This window comes from Platichthys flesus, chromosome 14, assembly GCF_949316205.1.
Source record: "Platichthys flesus chromosome 14, fPlaFle2.1, whole genome shotgun sequence".
Lineage (NCBI taxonomy): Eukaryota > Metazoa > Chordata > Actinopteri > Pleuronectiformes > Pleuronectidae > Platichthys > Platichthys flesus.
Window position 1 is genome coordinate 3327246 of NC_084958.1, and position 20640 is coordinate 3347885.

At 39.7% G+C, this 20640-nt stretch overlaps 3 protein-coding genes across 6 annotated transcripts in view; 1 reads left to right on the plus strand and 2 right to left on the minus strand.

The window, feature by feature from the left end:
• Positions 1-2321: 2321 nt before the first annotated feature.
• The window catches only part of ca8 (carbonic anhydrase VIII), a 44975-nt gene continuing 26656 nt past the window's right edge, over positions 2322-20640 (minus strand). Inside the window, exons 8-9 of the mRNA XM_062404702.1 lie at positions 3600-3653; positions 2322-3275 (exon numbers count right to left, since the gene is read on the minus strand). Of these exons, the coding sequence (XP_062260686.1) occupies positions 3606-3653 (48 nt within the window). The 3' untranslated portion in view covers positions 2322-3275; positions 3600-3605. The remainder of the gene's footprint in view (positions 3276-3599; positions 3654-20640) is intronic.
• LOC133968572 (zinc finger MYM-type protein 1-like) lies at positions 3990-7027 on the plus strand. The gene is made up of 3 exons (XM_062404699.1): positions 3990-5187; positions 5673-5772; positions 6021-7027. Exons 1-3 carry the CDS (start codon positions 4364-4366, stop codon positions 6474-6476), a joined length of 1380 nt encoding a protein of 459 aa, XP_062260683.1. The 5' UTR covers positions 3990-4363; the 3' UTR covers positions 6477-7027.
• LOC133968571 (uncharacterized) lies at positions 14846-19513 on the minus strand. 4 transcript variants are annotated; one of them, XM_062404696.1, is made up of 8 exons: positions 19148-19513; positions 17812-17845; positions 16774-17459; positions 16633-16678; positions 16460-16551; positions 16039-16149; positions 15463-15736; positions 14846-15260 (listed from the first exon to the last, which is right to left on the minus strand). In XM_062404696.1, exons 2-8 carry the CDS (start codon positions 17842-17844, stop codon positions 14871-14873), a joined length of 1632 nt encoding a protein of 543 aa, XP_062260680.1. In that variant the 5' UTR covers position 17845; positions 19148-19513; the 3' UTR covers positions 14846-14870. The 4 variants fall into 4 exon arrangements, with proteins under 4 accessions (XP_062260680.1, XP_062260681.1, XP_062260679.1 ...); XM_062404697.1 differs by lacking the exon at positions 19148-19513 and having other exon boundaries at positions 16783-17459; positions 17812-18552; XM_062404695.1 differs by lacking the exon at positions 19148-19513 and having other exon boundaries at positions 17812-18550.

The following is a 20640-nucleotide window of genomic DNA, read 5'->3' on the forward strand; positions in this document are numbered from 1 at the left end:
AAAACATTCTGTAAATATCACAAAACCTGGATCTTTCATCAGTAGCAGGAGTGATACACAATGCCCCTTCTGATAACTCAGTAACCGGAAACAAGTTCTAGGCACACAAATTAAGATAGTTTCTCTTTTGTTAACAGCTGCACTTTGCTAGTACAAATAAGAAAAACTCACTGGACAGTCTCGTTTTGCTGCCAAATTTCAGACCGAATAATAAAAGCTGAACTGAACCGAGCTCCTGCAGGAGAACCTGAATCATTATAAAGGGAATAAATGGATGGGGAATGTGCTGGTGTTGATTAAGTCCCTCCTCTTTGTACACACATCGCAGCTCATCCAGAATGCAGCAGCTCGACTGGTTTTTAACCAACCTAAATTCACTCACACTACTCCTCTCCTCCGCTCCCTTCACTGGTTACCAGTGGCTGCTCGCATCCGGTTCAAAACACTAGTACTTGCGTACCATGCTGTGAACGGATCCGGTCCAGTCTACATCCAGGACATGGTCAAACGTTACACCCCACCCCGTTCACTCCGCTCTGCTTCGGCCAATCAGCTCGTTGCTCCCTCACTGCGAGCTAAACAATCATCAAAAACACGACTGTTTTCCGTCCTGGCTCCTAAATGGTGGAATGAGCTCCCCAATGACATCCGGACATCAGAAAGTCTACACATCTTCCGCCGAAAACTAAAAACATACCTCTTCCGACTTTACCTTGAATGAAAAAAAAAAAAAAAAAACACTAACAACTTTTTGAAACTAACACTTTACTAGCACTTAAATGGCACTTACTTATAGCACTTTGTAGTTTTGCTTTATTTGAAGATATTGTATTTTCTTGATTCTTGTCGTCCTTGTCGTATGTACCCTCGGGTTTGAATGCACTTATTGTAAGTCGCTTTGGATAAAAGCGTCAGCTAAATGAAATGTAATGTAATGTAATGTAATGTATTCCTCATTGGATGGTTTAGTGAGGTCCTCGGATCGGCCCTGCCAGAGTCGGAGCGTCGAGAAGACGATCAAACTGGAATCTAGAGGAAGTCAATCTCGTAACAGGGTTCCTGATGATGAACCTGCGGAGGGATCATGACCGGTACAGCCTGCTTGACCCCAGTCGACCAAGGCAGCACGACCAACCTGTGGACGCTGGGGTCTCGCGTGAGGGGGGTCTCGCGCCCCCCCACGCCGTTGGACCTGCACATCTCCCGAGGCAGCGGGCACGCGAGTGAGCAAGAGAGAGAGGTGCGCCGTGCATACAGGCTCGCGTTGCGCCAACCTGTGCTGCTCAAGTAACGAGACAGTTTTGAGAATGTAACACAATGAAATACAGACATGGTGTTTTCATTTTGTTTATCAAACTTATAAGCCTCACCACGGTCACTCAACTGGCATAGTAGTTAATTACTACACAACACTGTACAATGTTGTAATTCTATGCATTGCAAAATAACTCTGTACGATCAATAACTATATTGAAGTGTTTTTTAACCATATATTCTTTGTCTTGTCAAGATGGTGTTCTCAGATGCCGACAGTGGATCTTACAATGTTGTGGTAACGCAATGGCATTTTACTGTAGAGGACTTGATGATGATGACCCCAGTGTACCGGTCATATCATTTCAATCACACTGTTATTCAAGTAAATGTAATTGATTTCTATAGACATAAATGGCTTTTCAATAAACAAGCACCATGATATTACATAGACATATTAATCGTTTGTCCATTCACTACAACATCCGAAGACATGTGTCATCTGATTTTTATTATTGCAAATACAAAGTGCCTACAATGTCATATATGTAATCTCTTCAAATGAAATGTTTTATGCATTAAAACAATACAGCGTTGTCCTTGCTCTCATATTTGTGTATGGCATACATCCTGATAGTGGCTCCTGATGTTGTCAATGGATCTGACAACTTCTGATGTCAGGACTCAGTGCCATCTTAATGAAGTGGACATTATGATGACACCATCTGACTGTTCACTGGTGTTAGCCTGTTGACACAGATGAAACCCAGCAGTCAATAGGCTCGCAGATGGAGTCCCATTTCCATCATGGCACTAGTTGCTAGGCAGATTTCATGCGGCAATTTGAAGGTGTCTCAGCTCTGCCCCCTAAGCCAAAGTTCACTTTGGACAATGTGATTCATGCCTAGTTGTGGTTACATGACAAAACGCTTGAGTTTGTGCAGTTGCGCCCAGAATAGAGGGACAGAGCAGAGACGGACGGCAAGAGAGATGCTCATTTCCCAGAGCAAGAACACTGATTGAAACCACACAAAATATTAGACTCCAAAACAAGACTGTAAAGCTTGTAAGTCAAGTTTATTCACACACACATTCATGCTATATTCCATATAAAATCCAATAAATATAGTTTTCCACAAAGGACAGATGTATTGGACTTTCTTCACAACAGCGCCATCTACATCTGGTGTTCCAAATGTAGAAACACCACTGAACTAATTCATACCAATCGCAGACTACATATGTAATGTTGAAGTACTTGTCCATTAAATGCAACCATTTAGACAAATGACATGGTTAGTTTGATTTTTGTACATATATTGGGATAATATTTTAATATCCCACAAATAACTAATGTGACAACCAGTGTAAACACAGTTCTTCAATTAATTGTATAATTCTGTTTTCATACTGAGGGAAGTGGAGAGACTTGATGTGGACTGTTATCAATAGCTCTGTGGGAAATTATCACCTTGAATATTACAGATGAGGTAAAAATACATTTTCTCTATTTGTACAATGTTGTATTTCTTTCCCTACTTTTATCAAAAGTGACTTCAAATATGTACATTTAACCATGACGATACAAACCAAGACCACAGATCTGTTGTGCTTCATACACAACACAAAACATTCTTTAACAGTGCTGTTTTTGTCTTCATGGATGAAGAACTGCAGCACCTGATGTCCTCAGCAGCAACATGGTGGAGATCTGCAGCGTCATGCTGGTCAACACGTGGACGACTGCATCGTCATCTACACAACACTTCTAAATTCCTCCCTTAACTAAATATGACCTGCAACTGTTTAATGGTGGTGGTCATTGCAAAGTGTCATGTATAAGAGTTAATGTCTATCTTCATTATGGTTGGTTAAAAAAATAAACATTTATTAGAACAATGTGTATTTTTTGCTTTCTGATTTCATACACTTTCGAAAAGAACCCTGTGTTTAATATTTCTGCTTTGCCATAAGAGACACAACATGGTCATCACAGCTGTGTCCTTCAGGCTCGTCTGTCCCTAATAAAAATGATAGGAAACACAAAATATATCATTATTGTACAGGAAGTGTTACTTTTGAACAAGTGCGTATTCTCATTTTCTGTGGATATTCAACTATGTATTTGAATATGCTTTTGGATTAGAATGTGCACTTGCATGACAATGAATGGACAGTATGGAGTTATTTCACATTAAAAGTATTGCATTAAAGCCCTATGAGATGAATTGTAATTTGTGAATATGGGCTATACAAATAAAATTTGATTGATTGATTATAATTAAATACATTATGTATTATGTGCAATACTTTGATTGTTTGTAAGTAATGAAACAGGTCTGTACCTGGAGTCAATGTTCAAACTGGTTGGATTCAAGTTGTGTCTCAGGCTGAACACCCTAGAGGAACATTGAACACAAATACACAGATATGTAAAGTCATACATGTGCCAGGTCAACTGCTTAACAGACTTTTACATGGTAAAAATAAAATATTACTTCAAAGTTAAATCAATTCAGCTTAGGAAATAGGTAGTGCATATTAGCCTAAAATTCTGTATGACACTGTCTGTTCTAGTAAAGTTACAAGCAGGGGCGGCCGGCCAATAGAGGGCGATAGGGCGCCGCCCTCCTTGAGTCAAAAAAAAAAAAAAAAAAAAAAAAAAAAAGATAATATGCCTAATATTTTTTTTTAATAATATATCATATGTATATATTTTTTAAGTGATAATGATGCTAACCAATACATTTTGTAAAAAATTAAGATGAAACATCGAGCTTCCACATTGACAGCTGCTTAAAACTGTCAGCGTTTGGGAGCGTCAACATTGCTACGCAGTTGGACGATGGCTACAGGCTGCGTCGGCACAATGATGAGGTGGGAAAAAATCGCCACATTCTGGGCCGCCTGATCGACGGTGTTAAGTTCTGCATTGTATTCGAGTTGGCCTTGCGAGGCCGAGACGAGAGCGAGGGATCCAGCAACCCCGGAATTTTTCGAGGATTGGTACAGTTAATTGCATCCCTAGATGAAGTTTTTGAGGAGCATTTAAAAACGGCCACGTCTTTAAAGGCACATCCAAGACGTCCAAAATGAGCTGCTCGACTGCATGGCAGCTGTCATTAGGGCACGCATTACGGAGGAGGTGAAGTCGGCCAGCTTCGTTGCGATACAAGCTGACGAAACAACGGACGTCTCGACTCAGACTCAGATGGTCATGGTATTGCGATACATTGATGGGAGCCATGCTGTTCAAGAGCGTTTTTTTGAGTTTGTCCCCCTCTCGTCTTCAACGGCTGACTCAATTGCCACTGCTATTATGGAGAGACTGAACAGTCTATTCACCGAGGAAGAGAGGGGTAAACTCATCGCGCAAGCATATGACGGGGCCAATGTGATGAGAGGAGAGAAGGCTGGTGTGCAGCAAAAAGTGCGAGAGCATTACAAAAATGCACATTATTTACATTGCTATGCACACCAGCTGAATTTGATCATGCAGCAAGCCACTTCTCAGGTCCCAGCAGTGAGGGTTTTTTTCTCGGATCTGAATGGCATTTCTAGCTTTTTTAGTCGGTCACCCAAACGCACCACCATCCTCGACCAGGTTGTTGCACGGAGGCTGCCAAGGGCATCGGCCACAAGATGGAACTTCAACAGCAGGGTCGTGAACACAGTCTATGAGAACCTAGATGACCTCATAGAGTGTTTTGAAGCCATCAGCACAGACGGCTCATTTGACTGCACCACAGTGAGGGAGGCATCTGGCTACCTGAGGATGCTGCAGGACGCTGACTTCAAGTTTTTCCTGCATCTATTTCATCAAATCATGCCTCACGTTGACATTATGTACCAACAGCTGCAGAAGAAGGACATTGATGCAGTCTTCATCAAACGAGCTCTGCAGAGCTTCACAAGCAGTGTTCAAGCCATACGGTAAGATAAGTTACACTTTATTGTCACCATGGGGAAATTTGTCTTGGGCACAGTGAATGATTGAGTCATTAAAAACTATTAACTATAACTATTGCACTAGAACTTGGGAATAAGGTGCAGGTGCTAAAGTATGAGTGCTAAAGTTAAGTACTTACCTATTTATTGCACATTATTCTATTGCACGTTCTATTGCATCAGCTTAATGGAGGCCAGAACAAATGATCATTTTAAGCGATTTGATTTGCATCTTAATACACATTCTTCTGCCTGATGGCAGCGTTTCATATTCAGGGAAACTATATTATTTGCCTTTTTCCTAACTGCCTTTTAATATAGGCTCTGTAATGGCTCGTATAGGATATCTTAAAACAGGACAAAACATACTATTATTACTGGTTTTCTAAGACAGGAACTGTAGGTAATTGCATTGACATACTGTATACGTTCATATACTAACACACACTCTCCTTGTCTGTCTGTTTCAGGGACCAGAGCTCATCTCCAGAGCAGCAGCAAGTAGCAGCAGGAACTACAGGAAAAAGGAGGGCCTTGGGAGAGCAAGACAAGCAGAGGCTGTCTAAGGAGGTAGATGATTTTGTAGTTTTGTTTGTTTATTTTCTTTTTTTGTTCTATCTTTCTCTCACTTCACTTCATTGCATACCTTACTGTATTGTATTCTAAAGTCATGCAGACCTCCTTTTTAAGGCCTCTGGAACCTAGTGTTAAAAAATCACCCCTTCTGTATTTACAGTTACATTCAAGGATGGATGGTGGCAGTGTTTTTAACTCATAGTGTACTTCCAATTTGTGATATACTCTCTTTATTTTGACAGGTCTGTGACACCATCTTGGGCCATGCAAACGAGAGGTTCTCTTTCACAAGCCACCTTGTGAGTGCAACGCTGCTACAAGGAGACCTGTTTGAGCAGTACTGCCATGTGTTCCCTGATGAGGCTCTGAACACCACTGCCAAGGCATACCCCATGCTGAATAAGGCGAAGCTCAAGCCTGAACTGTCCCTTATCTACGAGAGTCCAGATTTCAAGGGCTGCAGTGGTGCATTGGCACTCTACCAGGTTCTACAGAGGAACAACCTCCACGAGACCCTATCTGAGACTGTGGCTCTGTTGAACAGCCTCATAACCACTCCCATGACAACTGCTGAAGCTGAGGTGTTTCTCGACCTTAAAGAGAATCAAGACATTCCTGCGAAACTCAATGGGACAGGATCGTCTCAATGCTCTGGCCATGCTTTCCATGGAGAGGGAACTAGTCAGGAACATGCCTGATTTTAATGAGAGGGTCATTGATCACTTTGCTGCTTTGAAAGAGAGACGAGCAAAATTTCAATACAAGTGAGAAATGTTGTTTTAATGTTGTTGTGTTGTTGCACTACTCAAATGTTGAATTGGAAATAGCTGTATTAATTGCATATCATTAGCCAATTTTTTTGTTTGCTTTGTAATGTACATGTGTCTTATGGGTAAATTCTTGTTAAATAGCACCCAATGTTTTGATTATCACCTTGGATCATTCTTGTTTTAGGAATACTGTAAATATTGCAATGAGTAGGCTATGCCACTAGTTTTTATATATGCTGTCATCAAGTTGTGTGATGAGAACTGTAAATATTATAATTACTAGGCTATGCTAACATCCATTTTTTTGTTAAATCAGAACACAACTGCTGCACTTAAAATAAATGTTATCAGATGGAGAAAGAGTATTGTGATTTATTGTAAAGCAGTCTCTTTTAACTTTCCGAGGTATTTAAGGAGGCAAAATGGTAGATGAAAATGTACCGTTAGATGACCACAGTGGGATAGTTCATTCATCAGCCAAAAGCATGTTAACATTCACTATGAACATGATTTAGCTGTATCAAAAAATCATATAGAACATGCAGTCGATGTCTAATGTTGCCATTAGACATCGACTAATGTTCGATGTCTAATGGCATCGAACATTAGTCGATGTCTAATGGCAGACATCGACATGTCTGCCATGTCGATGAGGTAAGCAGAAAACAATCTGATTGTACCGTGGATCTTAGCCATCATCGCAACAATTGCCCCCCCTGAGAAATTTGTCAGGAGCCGCCACTGGTTACAAGGCTATGATTTACTCATATTTCACAAAAGAATTCAGTGAAGTCTGTCTGAGATTAACGATTTAAAGAGTGTAGGTGGCAGATTCAGGTTTCAGCCCGGAAACTATTTAGCCTCCGGGCTAAGCTAACTAACAAACCGACATACAGTCTCCTATCTCAGATTCATCCTTATAAACTTACGCTTGTCTCTGCTTTGTTGACCTGCGTTCATGGTGGTGTGTCAGTGACAGCTGCCATTTGCATCTAACACGATCGCAGCTGGTATATTATGGAGGTAGATTTGTGTCTTTATTATGCAATCAAAAATAATAGGTTTGAGAGCAAAACTTTCCACACTGCAATCAAAAAATAGATTTGAGAGCAAAACTATCAACACTGCAATCAAAAAATGTTTTATTGCAAGTTAAATAAATGTGATTAAAAATGTATTAATGGGAATCCAAAAGTTTTGTTTGCAAATACAAAAGATTTGTTTGCGAATCCAAAGGTTTTGTTTGCGAATCCAAAAGTTTTGTTTGCGAATCCAAAAGTTTTGCTTGCGAATCCAAAAGCTTTGCTTGCTGTTGAGCTGAATCTCGTGGGCGGGACCTACGCCGAAAGATGTAAGACACGTCTCTATTGGCCAGTCTCGATCGGAGTGACAGCTTGGCAACACCCACAGTTAGTAACGAGAGAGGGAGTTTTGAAGTCCATGATGAGAACGAGCAGGACTCGGGAGCCGAGAGGATAGAAAATCAATGCGCAGGTATGTCTTCCGTCATAGTAATAGCAAGAATGTTATGTTTCAACTGGTGCATGTAGATTGCTTTTGTTTAACGATATGTGGATGTTGTAATGGGTTAAAAAAATACATATTATTTTATCAGCCTGTAGCTGCTAGCTTAGCTCAATTAGCTAGTCATAGGTACGTTACGTGCCCAGGCTGCCTATTAGCCTGCATGACGTTGTGCATGTAGCTACTAGTTAACAGGACTATTTGTGTTCAACGATCTAACGTTATCTTATGTTATATTTGTGATGTGCTGTATTATTTGATCAGCCTGTAGCCAGCTTAGTTAGCGTTAGTCACTTTCTCATCTTAGGTGTCGCGCTAGCTGAGCTGTCTGGGTTTCCATCCACATGTTTTTGTGTGCGTTTTCAATGTTAATAATAGCGGCACCTACTGCTTATCTCGATGAACCAACTTTTGGGCCACCAACCAAAATTAACCTTTGGGAATATGGCTTTATGGTTACTTATCTTTATAAGTATGGGAATGTGTAGTGACACGGTATTATTGGTGTTACTGGTGGTGAAAATGGCTTAAACACATAGCTAATAATACTTTCTCTGTTTCCCAGAATGGAAAACCAACCCGGCAGATCACAGGCCAAGGTAGGGTATTGGCTCATTTCTTCAAATTTATATTTGTTCATGGTGTTGTCATTGTGGGAAATAAGGGATCAAATATTACTTGTTTTCCAGTATTGTCCTGTAGTATTGTACAGCTTGTGCATTACCGGAATCAATTGTTAATAACATTTATGCTATGCTCTGTATGATCACATTACAATGTTATGCACCTTAACTCCCATTCCAGTATGACCAGTCTTCAGCAAATGAAGCTGCCCAGCATTTCATGTCCTTGCTCACCAGAGCAATTCCTGAAGATCAAAGACAGGGTCCGAGTACGAGTATGGAGAGACCTACTGTTGCGTCTGAGATGGCCAGGTAGTAAAGCAAAAGGGCCAGTTCAGGTGTTACACAATGTTGCTAAACATTTCCATATGCCATTGTGATTCAAGGCACTTGCAAATATGTTTTATTTTCTTCCAAAAATAACCATACACAGAGTTTCTACTTATTCCTATGATTTGCTAATTGAATTAAAGTAAATTAATTCATTAAATTGAATGACCTAATCATCCCTGTTAGCACTAGTGCTATCATATATAGTATGTCACAAAGTGTTATTGTAGTGCTATTGCTTCAGCAATTCAGTGCAATTTTTGTTCAGATTCAGTTCTTAATCTGATTTCTGTTCTGATTTATTTTTAAAGAGCTGAATTGTTTGTCTTTGAAAAATGACCTGGGCTGTTTGCATAGTTGACACATCTATTAGGCCTAGTGACTGATTTTAATTGATTTGTAACATTAAGATTGTTCTAAAAATCATATAGATCCTTCCCTGGATATTTCAAACGCAATGGAAAAAACCGAAGTCACCCCTTCAGAAGACCAGCAAAATTTGTGACGACGTGGAAGCCACTTGATGTATCATTTTTCTTACTTGATTCAAAAACTGACACATCCCCATCCATATCTGCCGAGCTGGAGCTCATGCAAGCAGGGCTGGGAAAGAGGGCGTTGTCTATCACATCTGACTTAACGCATTCAGAGGTGGGATGTCTGATGAACTTAAGTGCACATATTTTGTTCCCAAAGTGTATCAACAGTATTGATTGTGTGGCAATAGAGCTATACTGTCTAAATTCAAGCTGTTGACTTTTTTCTTTCCTTTTTTTTATTAGTTATCCAGTTCACTAAGGACAACATATCTGAAGATGAATGATCTTCAAGACAGATGGCTTCTTTTCAAAGCAGCAGGTGCACTTTATTTCCCAACAGCAAGTTATTCATCCAATAGAGAAAAAATAAATTCACTATGCTTTAGGGTTATGCACCATTTTAATTGTTGTGTTACTTGCTTTAAAAGGCGGAAATGGAAGGAGAAAACTGTCTGCAATCGCATTAGAGGCAGAGGGATACACTGGTTCTGTCATCAAAAGAGCCTCAGGTGGAGGAAAACAGATGTTATATATAGTGCCCCTCCAAGATGAGCTAGATTTAACACCACTACCAGCAGATGCACCGGAATTTGCTCGTATGCCAACAGCAACATGCAAACAATGCAAGACAGTGATGCCATTGCAGGTGTTGGCTCTGCACATTGACCACTGCAACAAGACATCAAGCTCGGAAACTGAGGTACATTTTTTCCTATGTCACTTAGGCATGTGAGATCAAAGCTGTAAAAGTCCAGCTTCCAGTTCTAACTTCAGGGTTATCTGTTGTGAATTCCACTCCCAACCTCAGCATATCAGTAAAATGGCATAAATGTACATGTTTTACTTCTCTGCTCAGGAGGCAGATGTGGTGTTCCTGGAAGCAGCAACTCCTAACCCAGTCCTAGGACCTTGTACAGACGCACCATGGTCCAATGAGCAACATTGCTTTCAGCAGGTACAGCAACTGAGTCAAAAAACAATAAGTATGGCATGGAGGGCAACAGCAAAAAAATGAGTCATAAACATAACGGATACATATCAAGTTCTTTACAAAGTTGTCAGTCTTTGTTGCACTTAAAAATGATCCCGCAATATCTATGCCTTAAAGCTGCATAGTTGAACTTTTTTTCGTTAAAATACACTTACATTTTGTCTAAGAAGAATGTAAATGAGTTAGGACTTAGTGAGCGGGAAGGGAGTGGGCTGGGAAAGCTTTGTTTGAATCCACTGATTATTTTGAAAATTTGCGCCTCCTTCCGACGCTGACGTAATCTTCCACACTGCAGGTTTAACAATTCTGTTCTCATTTTCAATGTGCCTGCATATAGGTAGGTGAGGTCCAATGTCAAGTATGCACAAGAACATTTCCAGGGTCAGACATAGAACTACATGCAAGCTTCTGCGGTGAAAGGTGATTGTGTGTCAACTTGCATTACGTATCTTTGTTAGGGTTGCTCGAATTCCTAGGCAGTTCCAAGATGGCTCTGTGTTCATTATGGTTATAATGGATTTTTACATAAACATAAAATTATATTTATCTCACAGGTCAGATGTGAGGTAATAGACAATAATCTAGAACTGTATGTATTCCTTTTGTTTTTATATTAGTATGGGAAAGGATCTTTGCCAGCTTGACACAGTCAAGACATGCTCCGATCTGGATCATATATCATGGTAACCAATCTGGTCGTGTACCATTTCATTAATTTGTTAAAATACAGTGCATTGTGTAGTTAATTTGAATAATTTGAAAATGTGAAACTTTCCACAGTGAGGAAGATGTTCTTTATTGGGTAAAGGCACAGATAGACTGTAGCAAGACCTTCGAAATCTGTGTGGCCAGAGACAATATGGTTGAAAGAGGTCTTAAACTCTGGAAGCGTCGAAAGAATGGCGGTCCAGTGAACCCTTTGAAAGTCTCCTTCCTGGGAGAACCAGGGGTTGACACTGGAGCACTAAAAAAAGAGTTCCTGTCCAGTGAGTAGCATGCATTCATCATTAATTTAGTAGATATGTAGAGTATGTTGTAGAATAGCTCAAATTAAATAGTTTACCGTTGCTATACCATTGTCAAACAACTGGAACAAAAGCTCTGCTGTTAGGTGTATTTTTGCTGCATCCATCCATTTCCCAAAAATAGAAAAATAACTGCCTGTGTGCTTCTGCAGGACACAATATCAAAGTGGCCAGAGCTTGAGAAAAATTAGGCTAAATTCTTGTCTTTTAGATGTTTGCCCCCAGCTAGTCTAATGCTGTTTTATCATTTGTTTTTGGCTGTAGCAATGGTTGCTGGGATCGAGAAGCGACTATTTGAAGGCGAAAGTGAGAAGGGCAAAGTACCAAAGTATTCCCTCAACGATTTGGACAATGAACTGTTCAAGTATGTTATTCTTATTTCTAGCACTTATAATTACTGATTATTATTATCTGATGGACACTTTGGCAAGAATATTTTCATGAGTGAAAATATGTATTGATACTTGGGGTCCTTTACAGTTTGCCTAGAGGGGAAGTCAGTGCCTCAATCTGTTTTTCTTTCAAACTTTCATGTACATGGCAAATTGTTAGAAAAACATTCAGGAAAGGGCTTGAAGTGTACCAGCTATTTTAAATATTCTGTCATATTTTAAAGGTTTAATCTCCTTCAGTGTATGTGTGACAATAGATGATAGAGGTAATGCGTAAAATAAAGTAAGCACCCGAGATAAGTCTTCTAGCTGGGGTGTTATGTCGAGATCAGTACTTATAATTGCCAATTTCTTTGTTGTCTTTCATCCAGAGTTGCGGGTGAAATACTTTGTGTGAGCATTGCCCAAGGAGGACCAGCACCACGGTTTATGCAGGAGTGGTGTTACCACTACCTCGTCACTGAGAACCTTAAAACTGATGGTGTGCATGACATGGAGTTGTCACCACTTATCAAAACGGTACGTTGGGTAAATCGCTTCAAGCCATCTTAATGAGGCCAATATTTTTCCATAATGTTTGCTCTCTTTTGATGTTTATGGTACATAGAATAAGTGCAAAGTAAACTGATCCAAGTTTAAAACTTTGCCAACGATGTTGCAGCTGTGTTAGGCAGTATCTCAATATATCCTCAGGTTTACTAAATTCCAATTCATCAATAAGTTAAGAGATGTGTGAATATGTATGACAGTGTAGATGTATAAAATAACAGTTGTGAATACATAACAAATGAAAGCTTAATTCTTGTTGCTTCTAAATCATTATTTTAGATTGAAGATGCATCTGACCTGTCCCTCTACATTGAAGAAATCCTGGATTGTGGCTACACTGGTCAAATCAACATTGACCATAAGGAAAGCATATTAAGGTTTGTTTTGCATTTTGATGTCCTAACTAGTAAGGAGTAATATTACATTATTGATGAATTATGTACAGGGTCAATAGTATTTTAAGCCATGCAGTAATGTTCATTCATTAAGCAGGAAATTTGAAGCCAATCAAGTTATTGTGCTGCAAAATCTTTGACGGCTTTGAAAGGGTTTTATCATTATATTATACAAACATAAGTGTTATGGCTAATTTTACAGTTGACATAATTTTAAATGGCTGTCATAAAATGTATTCTTTTTCTTTTGTAAGGGCTATTGTACTGCATGTGACCACAAAACGCACACCAATGCTGCAACAGATGCGTGAAGGCCTTGAAGTGTACAACCTGATCAAGGTCATGCAGTGTCGCAATCTCTTTGTCGTAGGGGCTGATGACAAGGTATGTTGTAATTCAGCTCTGGGTATTTTCTTGAATTTTTGCCATTTAATTGAATAACCTTTCCTCAAGTGCTAAATGGTATTTCCATATCATCAATACCCAGTGGCGATTTTAGGGGTTTAAAACGGGTACAAAAAAGTTTTATTTTAAATTTTTGACATTTATTTGAAAACAGTAATATTTACGTCCCAACAGAACAAATGCACCCTCGGTAAAATCGCTACTGTCAGTACCTGTGTATGAGTGATGTTGGATCAGTCTGGATCTGTTGGGTTGTAATTCCCTTTTGTTCTTAGGTGGACTCGCATTATGTTTTATCACACCTGGCCCCAGAAATGAGCCCAGATGGTTCGACTAAACACGTGAAGGAGTCAAAAATCTTGGAATACTTCCAAGATTTCCTACTTGAAATTGAGGGTATGTAAAACCTTCCATAAAAGTTCTGATCCCCTAAGAAAGTTTGATATAGCTTAGGAGATCCTACACTGATATGTACGTCATAGATGTATGAAATGGGGATTTTATGCCCGACAGTTATATGATATCCAGATTTGAAAAGTTATCTTGGCTACTAAGTACAATGGTAAAGGGAATTTTGCGACGTTTTCAAGTGATTATTGAAAGAAAGTATCTCGACAGTAGCGCAACACATTTTCATGATCTGGATATCAAACAGTCAGCAACAAAGAACTGGTTCCATATATATGACGTGCTCATCAGTGTTGGATTTTGTTAGTGATTTGTGTAGCGAGAGTTTTATGTTACAAAATATTGCTCTGCACTTACCTTGTTGGTATATTTAAAAGCTTTGAAAGTTTGTCACTTCAGAAGAAGATATTGATTCTAACATCCCCTTTTCTTTCAAAGACACACAACCAGAAAATGAGGTTGAAGGAGAGACACCCTCTGTGCCCATGGTGATGCAATGGATGACTGGGCAGGCACACAGGCATTTGCTTGTCTCAGAGAGACAGAAATTCAAAATAGCCATAGTATTTGACCACAACTGTCTAGAGCACATGCCAGGCCACACTGTATGTTATCCTGTTGTTAGTGCTTGCACCAACACTGTTACACTTCCAACAGCTCATCTGGGGGATTACGAGTCCTTTAAAACCAACTTGCAAACTGCCATTAAATATGGTGCAAGCTTTGACAGACTGTAGCTAGTAAACGCTACTCTGCTCTAGTCTACTCTGTTCTACTTAGTTTGTTCATCTAGTCTTTTCCTAGCCATGTCTAATAATTCTCTTGTCAGTTCAGTTCCTGCCACTCCCCCCTTGCCATGACATCACCTCGTGTTTGTGTTAAATCCTGTTCTAAGTAAGCGTGCGTAACAGACTCCAAACCTAATGTTTTAGCGTTTTAAATAATGTCAATGTTAAGTCCAATTGTCATTGCGAAGAGTGTATATTAATGTGGTTCAAAACAATATGGCACACATATTGACAATGTTCTGTTCTGATTGAATAAAAAAATATATATATATTTGCACTAAACTATTTGAGTTGTATGAATACATATGTGAATTGCTAAATCCCTTAATTTGGCCTTAGAATGCTGTTTTTAATTACAGGCAAGTCAAATTAATATAAACTACAACACTTTTACTCAAATTGGGCTTTATTTGTGTATAATTCACATAAATGCTGGTTGAGAAAGTAAAAAACTTGCTTCTTGATAATAACTTAGAACTGCCTTTGTTAGAATCTGAGGTAATTATGGCAGGTTGAAAAGATGCATGTGTGCATGTCAGAATGTTAGAGTCCGAAAGCTGTTCCAAGAGCCTGCAAGTAGATGTCCGACCAAAGGATGAGGACTCGGTGGTGGGGTTCACTAGGTGCTGTAGTGCAGCAAGTCTTTCAGCTGACAGGGGACATTGGATGTCTGGTACTATAACTCCATGCTCAGTGTTGTCACTTTGCTGTTCCTGAGAGGGTTGCTCCTCAGCTTGCTGGATCTGGAATGACCAATAAAAGCCATCCATACATCAGACATCAGATTACTGGAAAGTAGAATTATCTTCTACACCCATATATCAGATCAGAGATCAGAAACAGTCTTCATGCCCTGTTTATATTAAGATGCTGTGTTTTCATTTAAGTTTTGCTTCCCGCATCGGACCCTTTTTGCAGGTTAGTCTCGTATGACCTTATACATACCTCTACCAGGTCTGGCTCTGGCACAGGTGCTTGCAGCATCCCGATCATCCATAGCTGATTCGGTGTCAGATTTCCCTCTGTGCTTAAGGGGTGACAATTCCAGCTCTCCGTAAAATGCTGCAAATCTGATCGTAGTCGTGGTATGAAGACATAGCCCACACAGAAGAGGTGGACAGCAATGGACAGGTCAATGAAGCCCTCTTCCTCCAAACTGTGGAGCACGTCGTAGTACTGACACGTTACACTCCAAACATCTCTCCATAGGCGTTCCACTCTAAAAACGAGCGAGGGGATACAGATGAGACAAGACCGTGTAAGGCTTTCACTACACTGAATTAAAACCTGAAAATGTCCACTATTAAAAAGCACCAACACCCGAAAAACTTATTACAATCAACTTCAAAGCATTTCCCATCTTTATTTTTAGATAAATTTAGAACTGCAAAATGACTTTATGGCATAGAAGATTTTGAAAACTGATGGGATTTAATATTAACATTCATACTTTTTACCCGAGGGGTTGGTTATATGCATTCTAATATTTTCTGAAACAGTTGAGCTCTGGTAATCAATTACCTCTGGTTATGGACGCTTTTTCCAGCAATAAAGCTGCCACGGGCTGTTCCTCGCACAGTAAACATGCATCTAGCGATGTCTACATTTTCAACCCCTTGATCGGCTCGTACTCTGAAAGAGAAAGACAAGGTACAAAATAATATATTTTACTGTGTTAGAAACAAGCATAATTTCCACTTATTTTTTTATTACAACAGTCTCTTCTATGCCACTGGAATAACTAAATGAGTGTAGGTAAGCCCCAAAATGTCATTGAATTGAAGCAGAGAAGTGATCAAACATTTATTACCAGTCACCCCAGCTGTTGGGAACATGGATTGGTATTTTGTTTGTTTTTAAATTACTTATTTCACTTCATTTCTAAAATTGTGTGTGTTGACATTTTATTGTCATCTTCTGAACACTAATTTAATGCGCTTGCCTTGATGGCCATCCATTTTTCCGAACTCCATCCATGAAGAATCCAAAAGCCGTCTCTGCTCTGTTATTCCCAGCTGTGTCCAGGTAAAAGATCTGTAACGAAGTGGGACACTTGTGTAGTAGTTCACAAGATAAATAGTGAATGAGGGATTGAAAAAAACAAAAAAACATTACCTTCCTTGAAAAGCCATCAATTGCTCCAAAAATCACAATGTTGTACCTAACAAAAAGGTAATAGTTATACAGCACTGATAATACAATTGGGTGACATAAAATCACCAATGATTAGAAATTGTTCAGTAGGAGAAATAACACCTTATTAACTTGTGGTTTGTGTCGATGTGGACAAGAGACAAGGGAGCGGGAACAGAGTATGTCCGTCTTGCAATGCAAGACAGCTGGACCATCCTGGCAATTATTCCTGCACCATCCACACGCTGCAATGACATCTTTACTCTTCTCCACGAAATCCGATGCCCCATTGCTTGTAGAGATCCTTTCACTAGCCTGTAGCCAGCATGGGGCATTCTTGCCTTTATAGACCTAACCTTCTGATCTAGCACATCATCTGATATGTCAGAATAGCATTTTCTGACAGAGAGGTTATGCTCTTGCATCCGTCTATACAGAGTTGACCTTGAAATGCCATGGAGGTCAGTCAAAGAAGTCAGTGGTAACCCAGAACTGAGTAGATTCAGGAGGGTTTGACTTTCTATGTTTAGCCGGGGTCGCCCCACACTCCCAGTCCATTCAACCACAGCTACATCATCCAATAGTGGAGGGACAATACTCTGTGAGAGATAAGTGCTGACAACTTCAGACAGCTGTTGTAGACTGTCTACAACACACTCAGGAAGGTCAATATTGGCTGCCCCAGCTCGAACAAACTGCAACTCCTGAGAGCAAACAAAGTGCAGGTATTCAAAGTCAATGGGTTGCCTGTTGATGACAGAAGTAAGTCTATCCCTGACTCTCTGCAGGAGCTGCCATCGCATGGGTTCCTGCAACAAGGTAAAACAAACCTAAGATAACATGAAAGTAAGATAACAAAAAGATAGTGGTTTCACACATACAATTTTAAGCATGCACTTATTAGTATAAAACTTGATTTTGCTGCAAGAAATTTCATCTATCATTTTTATAATCATAATATGCTTATATTAAGGTGCATAACATTGTAATGTGATCATACAGAGCATAGCATAAATGTTATTAACAATTGATTCCGGTAATGCACAAGCTGTACAATACTACAGGACAATACTGGAAAACAAGTAATATTTGATCTCTTATTTCCCACAATGACAACACCATGAACAAATATAAATTTGAAGAAATGAGCCAATACCCTACCTGGGCCTGTGATCTGCCGGGTTGGTTTTCCATTCTGGGAAACAGAGAAAGTATTATTAGCTATGTGTTTAAGCCATTTTCACCACCAGTAACACCAATAATACCGTGTCACTACACATTCCCATACTTATAAAGCTAAGTAACCATAAAGCCATATTCCCAAAGGTTAATTTTGGTTGGTGGCCCAAAAGTTGGTTCATCGAGATAAGCAGTAGGTGGCGCAGCGCCAATCAAACCTCAAACGTTGAAAAACAATGTAGAAAACACGATGGAAATATGACATTGATGTTTGTTTCATGTATTCATTTGAGGAAGGTTACGGTCTCCTCATCGCTCCACACAGATCTGATGTTTTCGTCTGCCGCTATTATTAACATTGAAAACGCACACAAAAACATGTGGATGGAAACCCAGACAGCTCAGCTAGCGCGACACCTAAGATGAGAAAGTGACTAACGCTAACTAAGCTGGCTACAGGCTGATCAAATAATACAGCACATCACAAATATAACATAAGCTAACGTTAGATCGTTGAACACAAATAGTCCTGTTAACTAGTAGCTACATGCACAACGTCATGCAGGCTAATAGGCAGCCTGGGCACGTAACGTACCTATGACTAGCTAATTGAGCTAAGCTAGCAGCTACAGGCTGATAAAATAATATGTATTTTTTTAACCCATTACAACATCCACATATCGTTGAACAAAAGCAATCTACATGCACCAGTTGAAACATAACATTCTTGCTATTACTACGCATTGATTTTCTATCCTCTCGGCTCCCGAGTCCTGCTCGTTCTCATCATGGACTTCAAAACTCCCTATCTCGTTACTAACTGTGGGTGTTGCCAAGCTGTCACTCCGATCGAGACTGGCCAATAGAGACGTGTCTTACATCTTTCGGCGTAGGTCCCGCCCACGAGATTCAGCTCAACAGCAAGCAAAGCTTTTGGATTCGCAAGCAAAACTTTTGGATTCGCAAACAAAACTTTTGGATTCGCAAACAAAACCTTTGGATTCGCAAACAAATCTTTTGTATTTGCAAACAAAACTTTTGGATTCCCATTAATACATTTTTAATCACATTTATTTAACTTGCAATAAAACATTTTTTGATTGCAGTGTTGATAGTTTTGCTCTCAAATCTATTTTTTGATTGCAGTGTGGAAAGTTTTGCTCTCAAACCTATTCTTTTTGATTGCATAATAAAGACACAAATCTACCTCCATAGTATATAGCTTACGAATTAGCGTTGCTAAGCTAGCACGCCTGATTGAAAGGCACCCTGCGAATCACTGCGAACACATGGAAATAAAATACTCTACGTGACTTACCACAGCAACAGCAGCGCAGACGTCTTTAACGTGTCCCTCAGGAGAACAAGCTGAACTTCAAACCGTGTTTCTCATACGATATGGGAGTGGAAGCCGCGCACAGTCTGATGAGGCGTGTGCTGCTCACTCTATTGAGCTGAAACCGCAGAACGCCACCAGGAAGTACCGCTCGTCCCTGTGACGTCACGTGAATTTCAAACATCTATATCGCTTAAACCAGGGAGTTAAAAAAAATACACCCCCCTCAGAGTTGTCATGAAGGAAGAACTTAGCGATTGAGACTAAAACCAAAGTTTGAGCAATGCTGTAAAAGGTTTAATTCTCCGCTGATATGGAGGACCATACATGACATAAGTAAAATATGTAATGTCAGGCCCGCCTTTCTCATTAGAATAAGGACACTGAAATCGAAAAATAAAAGTTGGAATAAATGTGGAAATAAATAAATAAATATGGAAATAAATGCAGAATTAAATAAATCAATGTCTTAAACTTATTTCCACATTTATTTATTTATTTCCACTTTTATTGCAACTTTTATTTATTTCCACATTTATTTATTTCCACATTTCAGTGTCCTTATGCTAATGAGAAAGGCGGGCCTAACCTCAGTCTCGAGCAGGATTGGTCAACTGAGCTACACACACACAGCCCCTGCGCTCCGCCACACACTCGCTCAGAGACACGGGCAGTGACTGAGATTGAGCTCTTCACCGTGAAGCAGGCAGTTAGTGACTCTGGAACAGTGGAAACAGTGAAAACACAGAGCTTCTCTGGTCACATCTGCTCAGAGATCAGCGGCTTCATGTTCAGAGCAGAGGCGGCAGGTGGTTTGTACCGAGCTGGAGTTTCTGTTTCCTCCTCCTCTCGGCTCGCTCCTTGTGCTCAGTACAACACGAGACGTGACGCTCACAGTCAGGACTACTGACAGCTAAATCATCCCAATAAAAAATAACCTTAACTAACCCTCTGAACTTGAACTAGTTCATTTTAAGTGTGAACTGGCTCAACGTCCCAAACAGCTACTGGACACCAGCATTGAAAGGCAGAAGTAGTAGGGCTGGATCATTACACTCCTGTGACCAATCCTGCATGAGACTGCGGCTAGGCCCGCCTTTCTCATTAGCATAAGGACACTGCAAATGCAAAGGAAATGTATCAGGGAAAAAATAAATGTTAAAATATATTTAAGACATTTCTTTTGACATTTCTTTTGGTATTAACATATTTATTTATTTATTTCTGTATTTATTTATTTATTTCCATTTTTATTTATTCATTTATTTATTTATTTCTGTATTTATTTATACATTTATTTATTTATTTATTTTTACTTATGTCATGTATGGTCCTCCATACGCTGAAGTTGGCCACCCTGTAAACACAGTCTGTTAATGCATAGATAACACAAACCATTGTCTGACACTGCCATCTAGTGACTAAATATTGCAGCACATCTGCCAGTTATAGGTGTTTTCATTCTTCAAACTGGA